Below are 19,669 nucleotides of genomic sequence, written 5' to 3'. Positions count from 1 at the left end.
CGTTTGCATTGCATTGTGTATGGTTAGCGTGATCTCCTAACACTGTCTGGTGCTTTGTTTGCTAAAAACTGCTGACAGATTCCCTTTAAGACACAGGGACTTGCAGCCAATGAGAGTGAGTGAGCGAAGTGATGGGTCGTTCGCGAACGAGTCGGCTCTTTCTCGATGGGAGTCGGCTCACTTGAAGTTGAACCCCGCCCCTAATTGGCTTATCACGCCCCATTTAGCCCCCTAAAATTGGGTTATAAGTGGCTTGGAGTGTGGGGGACTGCCTGGACTGAGGCTCCTTATAATGTATTTAATAGGGAGCAGCTCAGGAACCAGAAGAGCCGGCTCTTTTAATCCAGCTCACTAAGAAGGGCCGGGCTTCCCATCACTTCTTTGCAGTAATATACTGGTAACAAATGACAGGGATTTCTGTAGTAAACTGTATGCCAGGTGTGAATTCAGCCATTAGCATTCACTGTTGAACATGGGTTGCATGAACAATAAAGTTAATGAAAGAAAAAAAAGACAATGTTGGCAAGTGGCTGTTTTACCAGAACTTGGCCCCTAGTTGGCGCGCTGCTCCGCTTCACACCCTGCACACGGTTACGCATGCGCGCTCCGGGCTCTGGCAGGAGGAGGAGGGGGAGGAGGCGGCTGTGGGGGTTCCGTCTGGTTCCGTAGGCTGGAGCAGAGCCGAGGGAAGACACAGCAGCCCGGGCCGGGAGCCGGCGGAGACAGTACACTGGAGCGGTGACCCCCTGTGTCCACCAGCAAGATGGTCATGGCCTATTTCCTGGATAATTTCTGGGTGAGCTTTGATTTGCAGCCGCTTCCTGCCCGGTGTCCGGCCTCCCCTCCCAGCGGGCAGCCCCTGCCTGTACCTGGGGATGTGTGACAGGAGGGGCCGGGCATGGAGGGTGCCCTCACTACATTACCGCTGTATATGTATCTGTGTGTACAGGGACCTGTATATGTACAGCTGTATACTGCCCTACCTGTCTATGTAAAGCTGTATACTGCCCTACCTGTCTATGTACAGCTGTATACTGCCCTACCTGTCTATGTACAGCTGTATACTGCCCTACCTGTCTATGTACAGCTGTATACTGCCCTACCTGTCTATGTACAGCTGTATACTGCCCTACCTGTCTATGTACAGCTGTATGCTGCCCTACCTGTCTATGTACAGCTGTATGCTGCCCTACCTGTCTATGTACAGCTGTATGCTGCCCTACCTGTCTATGTACAGCTGTATGCTGCCCTACCTGTCTATGTACAGCTGTATGCTGCCCTACCTGTCTATGTACAGCTGTATACTGCCCTACCTGTCTATGTACAGCTGTATACTGCCCTACCTGTCTATGTACAGCTGTATACTGCCCTACCTGTCTATGTACAGCTGTATGCTGCCCTACCTGTCTATGTACAGCTGTATGCTGCCCTACCTGTCTATGTACAGCTGTATACTGCCCTACCTGTCTATGTACAGCTGTATACTGCCCTACCTGTCTATGTACAGCTGTATACTGCCCTACCTGTCTATGTACAGCTGTATACTGCCCTATCTATGTACAGCTGTATACTGCCCTACCTGTCTATGTACAGCTGTATACTGCCCTACCTGTATATGCGTACAGCTGTATACTGCCCTACCTGTATATGTGTGCAACTGTATGCTGCCCTACCTGTATATGTATAGCTGTATACTGCCCTACCTGTATATGTACAGCTGTATGCTGCCCTACCTGTATATGTACAGCTGTATACTGCCCTACCTGTCTATGTACAGCTGTATACTGCCCTACCTGTCTATGTACAGCTGTATACTGCCCTACCTGTCTATGTACAGCTGTATACTGCCCTACCTGTCTATGTACAGCTGTATACTGCCCTACCTGTCTATGTACAGCTGTATACTGCCCTACCTGTCTATGTACAGCTGTATACTGCCCTACCTGTCTATGTACAGCTGTATACTGCCCTACCTGTATATGCGTGCGGCTGTATGCTGCCCTACCTGTATATGCGTGCAGCTGTATGCTGCCCTACCTGTATATGCGTGCAGCTGTATGCTGCCCTACCTGTCTATGTACAGCTGTATGCTGCCCTACCTGTCTATGTACAGCTGTATACTGCCCTACCTGTCTATGTACAGCTGTATACTGCCCTACCTGTCTATGTACAGCTGTATACTGCCCTACCTGTCTATGTACAGCTGTATGCTGCCCTACCTGTCTGTGTACAGCTGTATGCTGCCCTACCTGTCTATGTACAGCTGTATGCTGCCCTACCTGTCTATGTACAGCTGTATACTGCCCTACCTGTCTATGTACAGCTGTATACTGCCCTACCTGTCTATGTACAGCTGTATACTGCCCTACCTGTCTATGTACAGCTGTATACTGCCCTACCTGTATATGCGTACAGCTGTATACTGCCCTACCTGTATATGCGTGCAACTGTATGCTGCCCTACCTGTATATGTATAGCTGTATACTGCCCTACCTGTATATGTACAGCTGTATGCTGCCCTACCTGTATATGTACAGCTGTATGCTGCCCTACCTGTATATGTACAGCTGTATACTGCCCTACCTGTATATGTACAGCTGTATACTGCCCTACCTGTCTATGTACAGCTGTATACTGCCCTACCTGTATATGTACAGCTGTATACTGCCCTACCTGTCTATGTACAGCTGTATACTGCCCTACCTGTATATGCGTGCGGCTGTATGCTGCCCTACCTGTATATGCGTGCAGCTGTATGCTGCCCTACCTGTATATGCGTGCAGCTGTATGCTGCCCTACCTGTCTATGTACAGCTGTATGCTGCCCTACCTGTCTATGTACAGCTGTATACTGCCCTACCTGTCTATGTACAGCTGTATACTGCCCTACCTGTCTATGTACAGCTGTATACTGCCCTACCTGTCTATGTACAGCTGTATGCTGCCCTACCTGTCTGTGTACAGCTGTATGCTGCCCTACCTGTCTATGTACAGCTGTATGCTGCCCTACCTGTCTATGTACAGCTGTATACTGCCCTACCTGTCTATGTACAGCTGTATACTGCCCTACCTGTCTATGTACAGCTGTATACTGCCCTACCTGTCTATGTACAGCTGTATACTGCCCTACCTGTCTATGTACAGCTGTATACTGCCCTACCTGTATATGCGTACAGCTGTATACTGCCCTACCTGTATATGCGTGCAACTGTATGCTGCCCTACCTGTATATGTATAGCTGTATACTGCCCTACCTGTATATGTACAGCTGTATGCTGCCCTACCTGTATATGTACAGCTGTATGCTGCCCTACCTGTATATGTACAGCTGTATACTGCCCTACCTGTATATGTACAGCTGTATACTGCCCTACCTGTCTATGTACAGCTGTATACTGCCCTACCTGTATATGTACAGCTGTATACTGCCCTACCTGTCTATGTACAGCTGTATACTGCCCTACCTGTCTATGTACAGCTGTATACTGCCCTACCTGTATATGCGTGCGGCTGTATGCTGCCCTACCTGTATATGCGTGCAGCTGTATGCTGCCCTACCTGTCTATGTAGAGCTGTATACTGCCCTACCTGTATATGTGTGCGTCTGTATGCTGCCCTACCTGTATATGCGTGCGGCTGTATGCTGCCCTACCTGTATATGCGTGCAGCTGTATGCTGCCCTACCTGTATATGCGTGCGTCTGTATGCTGCCCTACCTGTATATGCGTGCGGCTGTATGCTGCCCTACCTGTATATGCGTGCGGCTGTATGCTGCCCTACCTGTATATGCGTGCAGCTGTATGCTGCCCTACCTGTATATGCGTGCAGCTGTATGCTGCCCTACCTGTATATGTGTGCGTCTGTATGCTGCCCTACCTGTATATGCGTGCAGCTGTATGCTGCCCTACCTGTATATGCGTGCAGCTGTATGCTGCCCTACCTGTATATGCGTGCGGCTGTATGCTGCCCTACCTGTATATGCGTGCGGCTGTATATGTGTGTAGCTGTGCCCTCCTCTACCTGTATATCACCTATATGATTAATACTGAGTAATAACAAGATAATCGCTTTTATAGATCGTTCACCAATGTCACAAAATAAAATGTGATGTTTTATAAATAGATTATTCCCCCACCCCGGGCTCAGGCAGGCTCCACCAGTCCCTGTTTACATTGCTGCAGCCCCGAGGGTCAATGTTTATATTGCTGTAGCTCCAGGGGTCTCCACCAGTCTCTGTTTACATTGCTGCAGCTCCAGCAGTTTGGCAGTCTCACCAGTCTACATTGCTGCGGCTCTGGGGTTCAGCGATATCCACTAGTCCTTGCAGCCCCGGGGGTCAATGTTTGTTTCTGCAGCTCCTGGGGTCTTCACCAGTCTCTGTTTACATTACTGTGGCTTCATTGGTCTTTGTTTATATTGCTGTAGCTCCAGGGGTCTTGTGGTCTCAGCAGTCTACATTGCTCCAGCTCTGGGGTCCGCAAGTTTTTGTTCACATTGCTCCAGGGGTCCGGTGGTCTCAGCACCCGCTCTGGGGTCCAGCAATCTCTCTTCACATTGCTACCGGGGTCCGGTGGTCTCAGCAGTCTACATTGCTCCAGCTCTGGGGTCCGCAAGTTTCTGTTCACATTGCTTCAGGGGTCCGGTGGTCTCAGCAGTCTACATTGTTCCATCTCTGGGGTCCAGCAGTCTATGTTCAGATTGCTGCAGCCCTGGGGGTTAATGTTTGTTGCTGTAGTACCCAGGGCCTCCACCAGTCTCTGTTTACATTACTGTAGCTCCTAGGGTCCAGCGGTCTCAGCAGTCCACATTGCTCCAGCTCTGGGGTCTCACAGTCTTTACCAGTCTCTGTTTGCATTTCTGTGGCTCCGGGCTTTTGGTGCTACTGCCAGTCTCTGTTAACATTGTTGGGGTTTGGCGTTCTCCACCGCTCAATGTGTACATTGCTGTAGTGTACATGTGACTGATGGAGGGGGAATTGCTGCAAGTCCAATGGCTCAATGTGATGTCATCACTAGAGATTTTGGGTTCGGCCCACAGGACCTGGACATATTGCTGGATTGGAGGCCTTCACTGCAGTCAGATAACTATAACCCTCTGGATCCATTGAAGTGTCAGCCAGTGCTAGAATTTCTGAGTGATATTGATTATTTCTATTTATTTTATTGACAAATGTTGGTTATTTTTATACTTTGACACTTCCTTTTAGAATTTATCAGTGCGTCTATGCCGGTTTTCTGGTGTAGAAGCAGTGAAAGAATCACTCTGTGCAGGAGAACCACGTGTGATGAGTCGGGGGACATGAGAACCACGTGTGATGAGTCGGGGGACATGAGAACCACGTGTGATGAGTCGGGGGACATGAGAACCACGTGTGATGAGTCGGGGGACATGAGAACCACGTGTGATGAGTCGGGGGACATGAGAACCACGTGTGATGAGTCGGGGGACATGAGAACCACGTGTGATGAGTCGGGGGACATGAGAACCACGTGTGATGAGTCGGGGGACATGAGAGCCACGTGTGATGAGTCGGGGGACATGAGAACCACGTGTGATGAGTCGGGGGACATGAGAACCACGTGTGATGAGTCGGGGGACATGAGAACCACGTGTGATGAGTCGGGGGACATGAGAACCACGTGTGATGAGTCGGGAAACTATATTTTTAGCTAGAAGGTTTGTTAGTTCATATGGCTCTACGGGAACCTGTCTCTAGCTGTATTTGTGTAAATATGGTGCACTGAGCGAGTCAGTGGTCCCTGTCAGATTGTCACCAAAGGGCCGACGCTGGCTGTACATTAATAGGAGGCCAGGATTGGTCCTGACCATCATATACCACATCAGTAATCACTCCGGCACATAAAGAAATTTGTGTTGATAAGTAATCATCACAGCGTTGCAATCCTATATTAAGATTAAATGTTATCTTCTATCCCCTGTGGGACTGTGAGACTCCTACAGATCGCAAGGGGGTCCTGTTCTTGTTAATGAATGGAGCAAGGTTTCACAAGTACCCTGCTACTACATGCATGGATGGATGGATTTGCTTTTAATTGGAGGGAGTAGTTACTTCATTACTTGTTTTATAAGGGTCCAACAGACTGCAATGTTATTCCTTTCCCTGTGATTCAGCTAACCATGCTGGGTACCACACTACTACCACTAGTACACTACTACTACCACTAGTACACTACTACTACCACTAGTACACTACTACTACCACTAGTACACTACTACTACCACTAGTACACTACTAGTACACTACTACTACCACTAGTACACTACTACTACCACTAGTACACTACTACTACCACTAGTACACTACTACTACCACAGCTTTCTTGTGTCTGATGTCACTATTGAACTATGTGCCCTGGCAAAGCCCCTGCTCTTAGTTACTGAGGGGTGGGATAAGGTTACAGGATACGCATGTATCACATACTTCTCCCCACTTAGACGTTTGTTTTACTAGAAGTGAAGGAATGTAACATTGTTTCTCTGTACAATCTGTGAATGGAGGATGTATATACAGTATATACTCACTGTTGCTGCCACTTTTAACCCATTTTTGGACCACTCTGACAAATTTTTGCAGTAAAATGACACATGAAGGGTCTGTGATCCCTCTAACTCTGCAGGAGGATGAGCAGATGGTGCGCAGTAGTTGTGTCCTCCGTACATGCACATCGTGACGACTGCTTCTTGTCGGGCACATGACTGTAAAGTCTGATATTAGCATTTATTTTGTGACATTGGTTCCTGACTGCACTGACTTGCATTTATTACTTGCTTGCTATCTCCCATAGAGCCCTGGGTTGTGGGATATACTGGTAAATCCACCATACATTACATTGTCAGAGGAGCCACCAGAGGCCCAAATAATGACGGCAGAACTGCATGAATAAATGTGTAGGGTAAAAATATCACAGCATAGATGTAGTAACATGCCTCACAGTCACCATAGCATATGTTAGTTGTTTAGAGGATTCCCATGTGTCCTGGATCTCCCAAGACACTCCCTATTCTAGGAAAAGTAATTACCTCCCATTGACAATATAGTACAGGTTCTTTATTGGTTGGACAGTGTTCACATTACTCATGTGACACGAGGGTTGTACTAACCAGCGTTCAAGCCCATGTTCATCTGTATGACCTGCAATGCAGCTGATAGGAAATGTAATGCACAGGTTGAACCCTGCACCTAGGGCTCATATTCAGATGAATTAGATCTGCGGATACTGTCACCATATACCACTGCAGGGTATTGCCCGTCACCCATGGGCAAGTCAGGTCCAACATCTACTATGTATTGTACAAAACACATGAAATAGTTAAACCTCACATGTAAATAAGGGTGTTATTGTTGAACCAACGAGAAGGTTAAGTATACTCCTAAATTGGAATATGATTACCTGAGTATTGATTATTATACAGGAATAGAAGGTGCAGGTAGGTGTGCACCAGGTACGGTATAGTACAGGACACTAGAGTATTGTATCACCTCATCTGATTTTCTATTTGAGCCGGAACCATCCGCATAGAAGATACCTGTGACCCGGGGGCTTCGCTGGTGTATAGTATATAAAGGGGGTGCAGGACTATGTTTTGGAGAAATAACCATTGTGTAGATGTCCTCCATCCTTGCCTCATTGTTTAGTAAGGTGTGAGTGTCTCCTCTCTTATATTATAGCAACACATTTTCAGGAACTCCCTGTCCCAGTTTTGATTAAATTAGGGATTTACTTTACTCCTGGACTTTAACACTGAGACAACAAGTCTGTCAGCATTTACATAAATTTGCATTCAATGGGACTAATCCACATGTGTGTTCTACTGTTTCATGCGGAGAAGTAACACTATCCCTTATTATTGTGTGTGATGTGGATTCCTAATTGGCGGTGTTATGTTAGTGTCAATGAAAGTTCCAGTTTAGAACAATGGGATGTGCATTTCCTACAAATTTAAGTCCCCATAGTAAGATTAGGAACCTCCTCGCTCTCCTTTGATAGAACTACAGAACCTAGAGATGTATACACAGCTTGTGACTACTAGCTGTAGATGGTGTGGAGAGCATGTGTTCACCATCTAGTGTTTTATACCAGTAGGTGTTTTGTACATGTTCAGTCCAAAATCTCTGCTTCTTTAGGATGTAGCAGCTACCAGACTGTATTCCTCAGGCCTGGGCTCTGTATTAGGGGGCTGCAGTGACACGTTACAAGACCCCCCACACATTCTGGTCTTCACACACATTTTGTGCAAACTGTCCCCTGTCAAAGCTTGTGTGTGATCCAAGAGGGAATGAAGGATACGTTTATTCCTTTCCCTTCTCTTGGATGTGACTTGGCATTACAAACACTCCATGTGTGTTCCCTGCCACATACATCACAGCCTTGCACCACCAATGACCCGTCTTGTAATACCTGTAGTGTGCCTGTATATTCCTACATTCAGTGATCTCTATAATGTCTTGGTAATTATAGAAGTCCTCCATCATCTTCTAGTAGTAGCAGAAGCTCCAAGGTGCCTTGGACTCACACCCTGTTGTCCATTACCATGTTAGGAATAGCTGGGTTCACAAATATTTTCAACAAGTAGTAGTAGTGCGTTAAGATTAACCCTTTCCAGAACCAACCCAAAAGCAGAAGCTTTTCAATTTGTTCCTTTTCCGTAGTGTGAACCAATAGTAATTGTAGTAGTAGTAGTAGCAGGTCAGGTAGTAGGATCACCCCACCCACCGCGGAGCACCCAGCCTTCCATTATTCATGATCTAAAGTTGGTGGCACCACAGGCGTCTTCTCTTAGCCAAGGTTCCTTTATACATGACAATTTTGAGGTCTTGTACACTTACATGTAGGCACCCGTAAGTCCCAGCTGGAATTTCTCGTCATGGGACGAGATAGGTCAGATCCTTTTATACCTAATCTGGATAGCGTTTCCCAAAAAAGCTCCTTGTGTCCTCTTCTGTTTTTGCTGACTAAAAGTGGAATGGTGAAAAAAATCTCCCAAATGCTGATGTGTATCAGGCCCAGAGGTGTCTGTCCTTACGGGTGCTGAAGATTACGGGTATTTCTGTCACAATATCAGGGCGCCATGACTTTACTCGGGAGATTAACGTTCTGGTCCTCATTTATGACATTCATTATTTTCTGTTCTTCTAATTCCTTTTAGTTCTCTAAGGAGAGTAAATGTGATTAAGCAATGAGTACTAGTTCCCCAGTGCGGCTCACGTAGTAATTATCATCCTCTTATTTTCTCCAGACACCATCCCGCTTCTTAATCATAGAGCAGCGCCTTAAAGGACAAGGTGCACCTTAGTTTTCACAGCTCGTATGAGTGTAAGGTGTGTGACGTGTCACAGTTTTGGGAGGTTTGGTCATAGCAGGACTTCCTCTCCTTAAAGCATGTCCCATTGCACCTCCAGTGTCTCCAGCACTTCCTTTTTTACTTGGTGCCAGAATTTTGCTGTGGAAGTTAAGGGGTTATTGATATTAATGACCTATCCTTGGGTCAGCGGTAGGGATTCGGCACCCTCGCTTGTGTTTTATGTTCTAGCACAGGTACAGGACTCCTTTGACCATAGTTATCGATGAATATACAAGTCTGTGCGTTCATGTGCGACAACGGTGCACTACAGAAAACATTGTTGCAGTGCAATACCACTGTGCCGATTGGATTCAGTGGAGGGTCCCTGAAGAGCCCGCCAGAACACAAGCCGTATTTTACAGACTGTGTACGGATCTGTATAAGCCACAGAAAAAGTATGTGGAACCCGAGCCGCAGTTTCTTGGTTTGGCCACTACAGGGAGAACGGAGCACTCTGGGTTATGTAACCACCATGAACCAGTGATTGGGAGACATCAGTATCAATATCTCATGATTCTACTTTTGCCTTGGTTACAAGCTGCACTAGTCATTGTTTATGGTGGATGTTACATGTACTTGTTGCCCCCTGATGCACCCCTATGTCAGCGTTTATATAACAGTATATTTCTGCGGACATCCTTTTTAATCCTTTGTGTGCGATATAAAAAAAAAAATCATCATTGCTCAGACAGCTTTTGATAACTGGACAACTTTTTAAATGCAATTTTCGGAAAAGTGTTGCTGTACCTGAGATGGAAGTGGCGTCTGGGGGAAAATAACCACAACTTCTGCCGGTGCAAAAGGCACTGGTACTATTTCACCGCTTATACTCCAGAAAACTGCCATGCAAGCCCTGATAAATCTCCCCCCATGTATCTTTGTGTGACTTTTTGTGTGGTTTTTGACTAGTCTAATCAAAAAGTATAAGGGTGCAGTCGCACGCACTGCTGGCCGATTGTAAATGTAAAACGCAGCATCGGTGGGATGAGTGACTGCACCCCCAGGGGGTCCAAGCGACTTATTCCCCTGTGTTACACTTGGTAGGCACTACTGGCTTTTGTCATTTTTCTGAATTTTGTCCAAATAAATATTAGAAAGTTTTCACTCTTTTTTTATTTGTGCCTACTTTGAGCAATGTACAGTACCATGCGAGTCGAAGCAATAGTAAAATGTCATACAAACTCCTAAAACAAGCGGCTACACGAGGCCGGTACCTTCTCTAGTAAGAACAAGTTGAGCCGGTGCCCTGCTGTCTCGTATCTTGTGTGTTGCCCATACAGACAGCAGCACTTCCTATATGATGAAATTGCATGGACTGTCTATTACGGCTTCTCTACAGAGAGGAAAGACAATATTATCACAGGTTGGTGGGTTCTGTACAGACGGGCAGGTTTGTTCCAACAACATCATTGATTTCCTGCAGGATTTACCGGCCCAAAAGCAGAGCAGCCACACTCCATTCAGTTCTGCGTATGACCCAGTAAATCCTGCAGACACTGAGGATGTGTTCACACATAGCATTAACGCATCTTGAAAGAGAAGGTTTGCCTGATTATATTGCTGTTAATGTTGCGTTTACAAACCGGGTGTTAACATAGCATTAACAAACACATGCATTTCTTAAATACAATGTAAACAACGATGTAATCGGGTACATCTCCTCTTCACAGTGTTTGAAAACATATTAGTTAACGCTAGGTGTGAACACGCCCTCAATGAGGTGGTTGGAGCAAACCTGCCTGTATAGCACCTGCTCTATGCAACTTTTAGTCTGCAAACAACAGATCCATAGTTAGTTTGTGCGGTTCATAACATTTGTGAGTAATACATTGTCCAGACTTATTTTGGAAAAAACTGTACATGGGTCATCCATTTATACTGAACCCTGTCAAAGAAAAAAAAAACCGCAAGGCTGGCAAATGATGTCGCTAGCAGGTCACACAATTGTGTTGCTTATCAAATGATCCACAAATTTGGACTGCACACCAATATTTGTCTCATTCCCATAGACAAGGACAGGAATAAGACTTGCCCTGATTTTTATACAGACTGCACAATGAGAAGTGAAAAACAGGTTCATATGCATGGGCCCATTAAAACGATAGTGTCAGTGTGTCATGAGTTAAAAAAAAAAAATATATATTGGATGGCTGATGGATAAAAACAACGCTCTTTTGCATGTAGCCTTAGACACTTAGCGAGAGTGATGCATTGCACTTGCAGCTGGAACGTCCAGCCCGACTGGAACTGAATTCGGCATGTCAGCTCAGCTCAGTTCTGGTTCCTCCAGTGTTTGGGTCGGACGTTCCAGCTGCAAGTGCTGGGAGTTGGATGCATCACGCGCTTGTGTGGAAGGAATTGCACAGGTTTCTGTCCCACTGGTATATCCCTGGAATACTGCTCAGCCTCCCTGACTCTATACTTATGTATTTACATGTTTACCTTATGTGAGGTCTGTCATTCAGCATCTTGTGCTCTGTCTTTAGTTTATGATGATCGTTTATGGATTATGTTTATGTTGCATCCAAATTTACATAAAATATGTCTCGGTGCTATGAACACATCTACATAAAAAAATAATTTGTTTTGTTTAGCTTTTACCAAAAATGACCTGTCCAGACTGGTAGTGATGCACAATGAAAACATAGGGGGTCATTTGTTGTGTGACATATTCGTCTTTAATGGCTGTCATCGGGCATCAAACAAACCTTCTTGTCATTCGTGGTTGTCCTTATGATGGTTTTATATCAATATCATAGGTTTAAAACAATGTGACGGCTTTGCCTCTGTCCTGATGTGGAGTTTAGTCCCATCAATGGGATGCAGACCTGTGACTTGGCCTGAACGTCTCTCCAGACTACGATGGGAAAACAACCTTGACAAGTCGACTTTGACAGACTGGGGGAGCGAGTCACACCCTTTTGTCTACAGGAAGGGAACTGATAGATGTCAAAATCGGTGTTTCCATCCAAAACCATAAGTGTACAGCCGGCTTTGTTCTGGTTTTGCAGTTTGTCTTAGTCTCTATAGTTCTTGAGCTCATTATAAGATCATCTTCTTGTCACATCCGTGAATAGACTAAGATGCGTCCCAAGGACTAAATCTTCTAATCGTGTTATCCATCTTCACATGATCGTAGCAGAGAATGGACCCAGTATCTGAGGCTGCAGGTCAGATCTATGTCACAGTATGTTAGACTAAATAAAACGCAACCATCAGAGCGCTAGACAGAGGTTACAATCACCCCCAGCATTCTCTCATCATAAGATTGGGGTCCCATGTGTACTTTATACCCGGAGAAGAGGGTTACACTTACATTTGTGCTTCATTAACATCTATGGGATTGATGAAGGTGTCCTCTCTCCTAACCAGTCCCATAGAAATCAATGTGACTGACGTGTATGGGGCACATTGGATCCACAATTGTATGGGGCACATAGGATCCCCCTTTGTCACAGGTACATCAGTTGTATGTGGCAGATGGGATCTTCTATTCTCACGGGTCCATTAGTTGGTACCCAATTTATTCGATTGTGATTCCTAATCCTTTCTATTTACCAGAACATCCAAGAGTGTGAACCTTGTTACACATATGTCACTGAGGCCGCTCTTCTTCTTCCGTATACACTCCTGTCCCTTATTCCATGTGCCAGTAATTCCATAGACACATCCCTGGTTATTATTGATACTGGATTTGTTAGGTAAATAATATAGGGGCCTCCTGTGTGGGATGTCGTGTTTCAGACGACATTTGAGGTTCCTTATTTCTATCTCCTCCATTATAAGTCACACACATTGCGAGATTCAGGAGATGTCACAATCGTGACTTTCCGGATTAGTTTTTATTGTGTTAAATGACTGTGCTGTTTTGTAATGAAACATTAGTCTGACTGATGGTAGATGTCCAGCATTAGATGCCTGTTTCTTTATGCACTAATTGAAACAGTTTTTAGTGCATAAAGAAAGGGCAAGGAGCTAGGAGAGGGCACACTCCCCGGTCTCTCCAAGTCCCGGCTGATTATAGGGGTGTCCATCAGCAGCATGTAGACGAATGCTTTACAGCAGCTGTATGGCCCAGAGTAGCCTGCAGTCTGAAGATGTGGATTGCCTTGTATGGAAGAGGGTTGTGGGCATGCTCTTTGACCTGTGCAGAGGTCGATATGCAGGAAGGGGCACGCGGTGACCTGTGATTAGCCGCTGTTGTGAATGCTGTTTCCCATATAGTTGATACCTGTTATTATAAGCCTGCCAGTGATGATCAGGAGATGGCAGAGTTACGGTAGACAATAACAAGGATAACTAGATTGGATAAATGTTATCGTATTGCTAAAAAAAAAATCCTAAAACTTGATTTAAACAATAGATCCTATACATAAGTGTCTTCTTAGATGCTGCCAGATGTTTCATGCTGTAATGTGCAGAGCAGTGCCGTCCCCGTCTGAACCCCCCGATGGTCTTCATTCAAGGTTTCTGTAATGACAGCTTATGTAAGAATTGGTGTCATCCTCTATTTTGAGACACTTTTGGCAACTTAAGGTGTAAAAACCCTTTGACGTCAGTAAGGAGCTGCAAAAAGACCCTGTTTGTGACAAGGGGAGAGGGAGGAGGGAAGAGACAATCGCTGTCAATTTGATGGAAAATAGTCTAATAAAATAAGGACGTTGAGTTTGAATGTTATCTGCTGTCTACAGGATAAATAATAATTCTTTATATAGCGCACACATATTACTTAGCGCTGCACAGAACTTGCCAAATCAGTCCCTGTCCCCAATGGGGCTCACAATCTAATCAACCTACCAGTATGTTTTGGAGTGTGGGAGGAAACCAGAGGACCCAGAGGAAACCCACACAAACATGGAGAGAACATACAAACACTTTGCATTAGTTGACCCTGGGAAAGGGTAGAACAAGCTGATCTATGAGGGTCCGACCAGGAGAACGGACACCTAGCAATCCAGGGAACTTGTTTTATTTAAGGGGTGGCGCATTAGTTCTTCTGCGCTGACAGTGTGTTGGAAGTTGCTGTACACAGCGCTTGGTTATCTCCGATATTCCCATTCATTTTTCTCCTGTGCTGTGCACAGCACTGTTAGCGGCATGAAGGGGTTGCACCGTTATTTACATTTATCCCTAATTCATACGATTTCTTGGTCTCGATTTGCTGGGACCAATAAATATAAGCGGAAAAGTACCCTAAACTTTCGCATGACATTGAGACCACTGGCACAGCTGTATTGTATGTGGCTCTAGGAAGGCCACCAGCGATCAGATGTTTTCTGTGCTGTGAAAAGGGGGTGAATTTTATGGCACAATGTGTAATAATATCCATTAAATCTATTACATTTCCAGTAGAACTGGTTTTGAGGACATCCATATGGCACCAAAAAGATTCTCGTTTATGATCTTGATTGGTTTATATTGTTCTCTCTTCACTATATGGAACTACATAGTGCGCTGTGATGTTACCTGCACGTCTCTGTTCACACCAGTACATCTATCCTACATGTCTGAATGTAGCGGTGCATAGCAGTGGAGGTGCCCCATGTATAGGCCCTATTACTCCTATATCCTACATGTCTGAATGTAGCAGTGCATAGCAGTGGAGGTGCCCCATGTATAGGCCCTATTACTCCTATATCCTACATGTCTGAATGTAGCAGTGCATAGCAGTGGAGGTGCCCCATGTATAGGCCCTATTACTCCTATATCCTACATGTCTGAATGTAGCAGTGCATAGCAGTGGAGGTGCCCCATGTATAGGCCCTATTACTCCTATATCCTACATGTCTGAATGTAGCAGTGCATAGCAGTGGAGGTGCCCCATGTATAGGCCCTATTACTCCTATATCCTACATGTCTGAATGTAGCAGTGCATAGCAGTGGAGGTGCCCCATGTATAGGCCCTATTACTCCTATATCCTACATGTCTGAATGTAGCAGTGCATAGCAGTGGAGGTGCCCCATGTATAGGCCCTATTACTCCTATATCCTACATGTCTGAATGTAGCAGTGCATAGCAGTGGAGGTGCCCCATGTATAGGCCCTATTACTCCTATATCCTACATGTCTGAATGTAGCAGTGCATAGCAGTGGAGGTGCCCCATGTATAGGCCCTATTACTCCTATATCCTACAGCTGCGGGTAGTATACATTTTCCTGGCAGTATGAGCTTTGAGTTTTGCAGGGTCACAGAGTTGCTGGCACATTAGAGGACTGGATTAGCTTGTGTTTGCTTCTTCCTGCTGTATAATCTGCCATTAATTAGTTTCCCTAAAAGCTCCAGGACTCAAAAGCCTCTTCAGGATCTAGGAAGTTTCTGATAAATGCTAATGGTCCTAGAATGCAGACTCGCTCTGCACAATATAATGGCTTTTAAAGTGCACAAAAAGCTTAGCTCACTATGGTCCAGCATCCTCCTAAATGAATCATAGACTCCCCGGAAATGACCACGTATTGTTAGGGGGAGTTACAGCGGCCAAATACAAGGAGCTGATCAGCTATGGCAGGGGTCGGCACTAAAGCCCAGCTACACCCGGATCCGTCTACTGTGTCATGTATATAAAGCTGCAGGAAGATAACGCTGGTCACTGCTCATCTGGTAATTACGGATGATCAGACCCGCACTTTAAATATTAGGCATGGCTGTGATTGGCCAGGTTAACACAGCCATGCCTATTTGCTGGGGGTAAATAAAAAGCTGCCTGATTGGCTGCTCTGCAGCCCACCAATCAACATGTCCGGGTAACGTGTAACGGATGACATCAAATTTACATTGATAACAATATTCCATTTATTTGATACATTAAACCTCTGTTTTTAGAGGTAAGGAACAGAGATTTAGCCTCTGTATTATTTTAGTTAAATGGCTTATTGTAACTTGTGGCTGTGTTCACATTACTACAGGGGTTTCTGTTTTGGGAATGTCAGAAATGAATCCTTATAGACTGTATGGACTATAATGGGGTCATCCTGGATTCCAGTATGGTGTCAGTAATACTCTTCTTAGTCTCAGGAATATTCTACATGTACCCTGTGATATAACATGAATATTACGGTCTCGTGGGAACGTTTGCTTATTCATTCTGTGGCCAGGCTTATTACAGATGCTTTGTGGTAGATAACCGTGCCAAACCCCTCCATATCTGCCTAACATAGAGGAGCTGTAGTCACATGGTTGTATTAGAATTAGAGGACCTTTCAGCACCCGCACCAACCCAAACATACTTTGATTGGTGCTGATCTACTGATTATGGCACTGCTGAGCTTATTTCCCTAGTCACCACCTTTGCCATGGAGGGGCTCTGGTAACACCCCCAGCAGCCCTGCAGGCTCATTAGCATAACTTTAAAAGTTGATTTTAGAAGGAAGGAGGCCATGGATAACAAATATAAGAAGATTACCACAGTCCTGGTGCCTGGATCTATGAGTAAGTGTCCCTGGTTTATCATGATGGATTTTGATGGTAGATTTCCTTTAATATGTGACTCTGTGTAGCCTGTTATTCTGGCCATCTAATCCAGCGCCAATAAGCACCCGGTTACTGGTATTACGGTGACCATCTGATTTATGCTGATCTCACATTGGCACAGCATATAATGGGACAATCTGTATTAATGGTCCCTGTGTCTGTTTTGGGGATTACAACCTACGTCATTTGGGGGGGGGGGGTCATACACCTTCTATACTTGTCACCTCGTGACTAATCCTCCTGACCCCCATCTGTGTAATAGGGTACATTAATCCTGTCCCCTAAAGGGGTTCTCTCATTCGATAAATCGCCTATTACTGTGGTGCACATCTAATTACAGTAGTTATACTCTGAAATGGTTAAAGGTTTATTTTGTTTTGGGAATGGGGGTTTAAAGGAAACAGGTTTCTATCTCCTGTCATGTTGACCTGTGACCTGGTCAGTGGTCAGAATTGCTCTCTACATGGTGCCAAGTGGGGGTTGGGTGAGGATGGGATGTTAAGAGGAAGCGGGTCATGGAGACGGCTGACTGCCTGCCTTGTCTCTGGGTCAGGATGGAGGTCTAGCAGTACAGTCGCTTCATCTAGTGTCCTGTACGGTGTGCAGGAAGCCATGCCGGGGGTCAGAGGGGGCACTAAGCGCTAAATTCAGGAGCACTGAGCCACTCGCTTACAGACTATCCTGTAAGAGATATAAGTTCTTCTTGGCTTTGGCTTCTTGATTTGCATTGGAGCAGATAGAAGTGGAGATGGTGGTGCTGCTATGTGTGTTTGTGTGTTACACTAGAAGCCGCTCTACAAACATTTCCTAAATAAGGAGAGGAGTAAGCTGCGTCTCTGCCTGCGCACAGCTGAGGTTTTTTTTCTTTACATACAGAATTGTCCAGCGCAAGGCCTTAATTACAAAGAGATTGGACCTGTTAAAATATGACCCCGACCATTCAAGTATACCGTTATACTGTGTTTTATTTGGGATTTATTCCTCTGTTGTACATTGCTTTGTTATACGTCTGTGTCTTGTTTGTGATTCTTTATATAATGTTATACTACAATATGTTTTTTTTTCTATAGGGGGAAAAGAATAATGGCTTTGACGTCCTATACCATAACATGAAGCATGGACAGATATCGACGAAGGAGCTGTCTGAATTCATACGGGAGAGGTACGAGTGTCTCTCATTACACTCACCCTGTTCTACAAACACCTCTTCCTAAATGGCCGTGGATCAAAAAAAGTCCTCTGAGAGACGGCTTTGGCTGAACAGGTCACTTTCATCACAGATCCTAGGATCCATGAACGTATTCCTGTCCGTAGATCCATAGTTTTAAACATATTACACTAAAAATACCTTTATTATCTTATACCTGCTTCTGTTAAAGCACAGTTTGCCATATAAAGCAGTGATTTGCAATGCCCATTCCAAGATCCTAGAATTAAAAAGGTTTTCTGAATGGGAAAAATTGACTGGTTCCCACAGACGTCTTCATACTGTGCCCCATGTCTTTGTTTTGTATAAAAATCCATCGCTCAGATCTACCTAAAATAAATTTTAGCCTGGAGACAGACACACTGTGACTCTCGCTCAGTTAATTTTTTCCCCCTTCCCTCAGGAATTCTCTTCACACACAGCTAACGTCTCCCTCCATTTCCCCCTCCCTCCATTTTTGGCTGAACATAAAGCATGCCCCTTGTGACTCGGTGAATGTGCCAGCAACTTGATTTTGGATAGCGCTGAGCTATTTTATACAAGAAAACCCATGGGGTACGGTATGAAGACTTCTGTGAGAACATGTCATGTTTTATTGGTGAAAATCCGGATGACAGGTTCACTTTAAGAAATAATATTAAAGGGTTTGGCTCAGATCAGTACAGAGAAGAGACCACAGTGTTCTCTACACTTATACCACGGACTTCAGCATTTTCAATATTTTCTTCTGTTCCACTTGTTTGTTCTCGATTTGCCTCAGATTTCCCGCATTTCTCTGAAAAAGGTGAATACACCTGCATGGAAGTGTGTGGCAGAATCTGTATGGTAATTTGTGTTACAAATTTCAAATCCCCCGCCCCCCCCCAGAGACTTAAAGCATCTCCAGTAAGTAAAACGTTTCCCATTATAGTTAATTATTAAAGAATTCTTAATTAAAAACATCATTAAACGTTTTGCTTGCTAGGGGGCACCTACGTCACATCGAATGCCTCTACAAACTAGTGTGGGTGGCGTCTCTTTGCGGAGAAGCTACCATTGACTTGTATGCATATTCAGTGGGCGGTGAACTCACATTTGGCTACTTAGGTGCTCATCCTATAACGTTGTGTAGGTCTGGAGGGAATTCATTGGAATGTGGATCATTTCCAGAGCACTACAGACCTTTGACCCTTGTCTAGGTCAGGACGCTGAACTTCCAAGGAGAGTAGAAGGTGCCAGCCACATCTGTGCGGGACGCGATGCATCATAGTCTATGGGAGCTGAGGAAACTGATGCATCTTTGTCATAATTATCTGACTACCCTTTTTTTAGGTGAGGTTAGGACCGCTCGCCATCATCACCTGTAATAATAGAGATTTGGCTCACGTGGAAATCTTTATGCGCTTCTGCATCCACCGCCATTGATTGCTGGTTTGCAGTACTACACGTTGCACAGCCGCAAATGACACACAACCTTAGCATGAAGGAAGCAGATCTCCACACTGAGTGATAAGGGGGGATTTCTCTGCACCAGGGGGCTTATCTGTATTTGTCCCACTGAGGACATCATTGTCTCACAAGCATCCTCGGTCACACGGATCTGTGGGGTGACACTGTGTCAGTCTCCTCTTATTCCTCCTTGTAACTGGAAAC

At 45.1% G+C, this 19,669-nt stretch overlaps 1 protein-coding gene across 2 annotated transcripts in view; it reads left to right on the top strand.

Annotated features, from left to right (window-relative positions):
- Nucleotides 1-604: 604 nt before the first annotated feature.
- The window catches only part of FCHO2 (FCH and mu domain containing endocytic adaptor 2), a 74,529-nt gene continuing 55,464 nt past the window's right edge, over nt 605-19,669 (top strand). Inside the window, exons 1-2 of one of the 2 annotated variants that reach the window (XM_072138715.1) lie at nt 605-796; nt 17,901-17,992. In XM_072138715.1, coding sequence (XP_071994816.1) covers nt 764-796; nt 17,901-17,992 — 125 coding nt within the window. In that variant the 5' untranslated portion in view covers nt 605-763. The remainder of the gene's footprint in view (nt 797-17,900; nt 17,993-19,669) is intronic. The other variant, XM_072138725.1, reaches the window with a different exon arrangement.

Source organism: Engystomops pustulosus, chromosome 1, assembly GCF_040894005.1.
Source record: "Engystomops pustulosus chromosome 1, aEngPut4.maternal, whole genome shotgun sequence".
NCBI lineage: Eukaryota > Metazoa > Chordata > Amphibia > Anura > Leptodactylidae > Engystomops > Engystomops pustulosus.
This window is presented reverse-complemented; position numbering and strand designations above follow the sequence as displayed.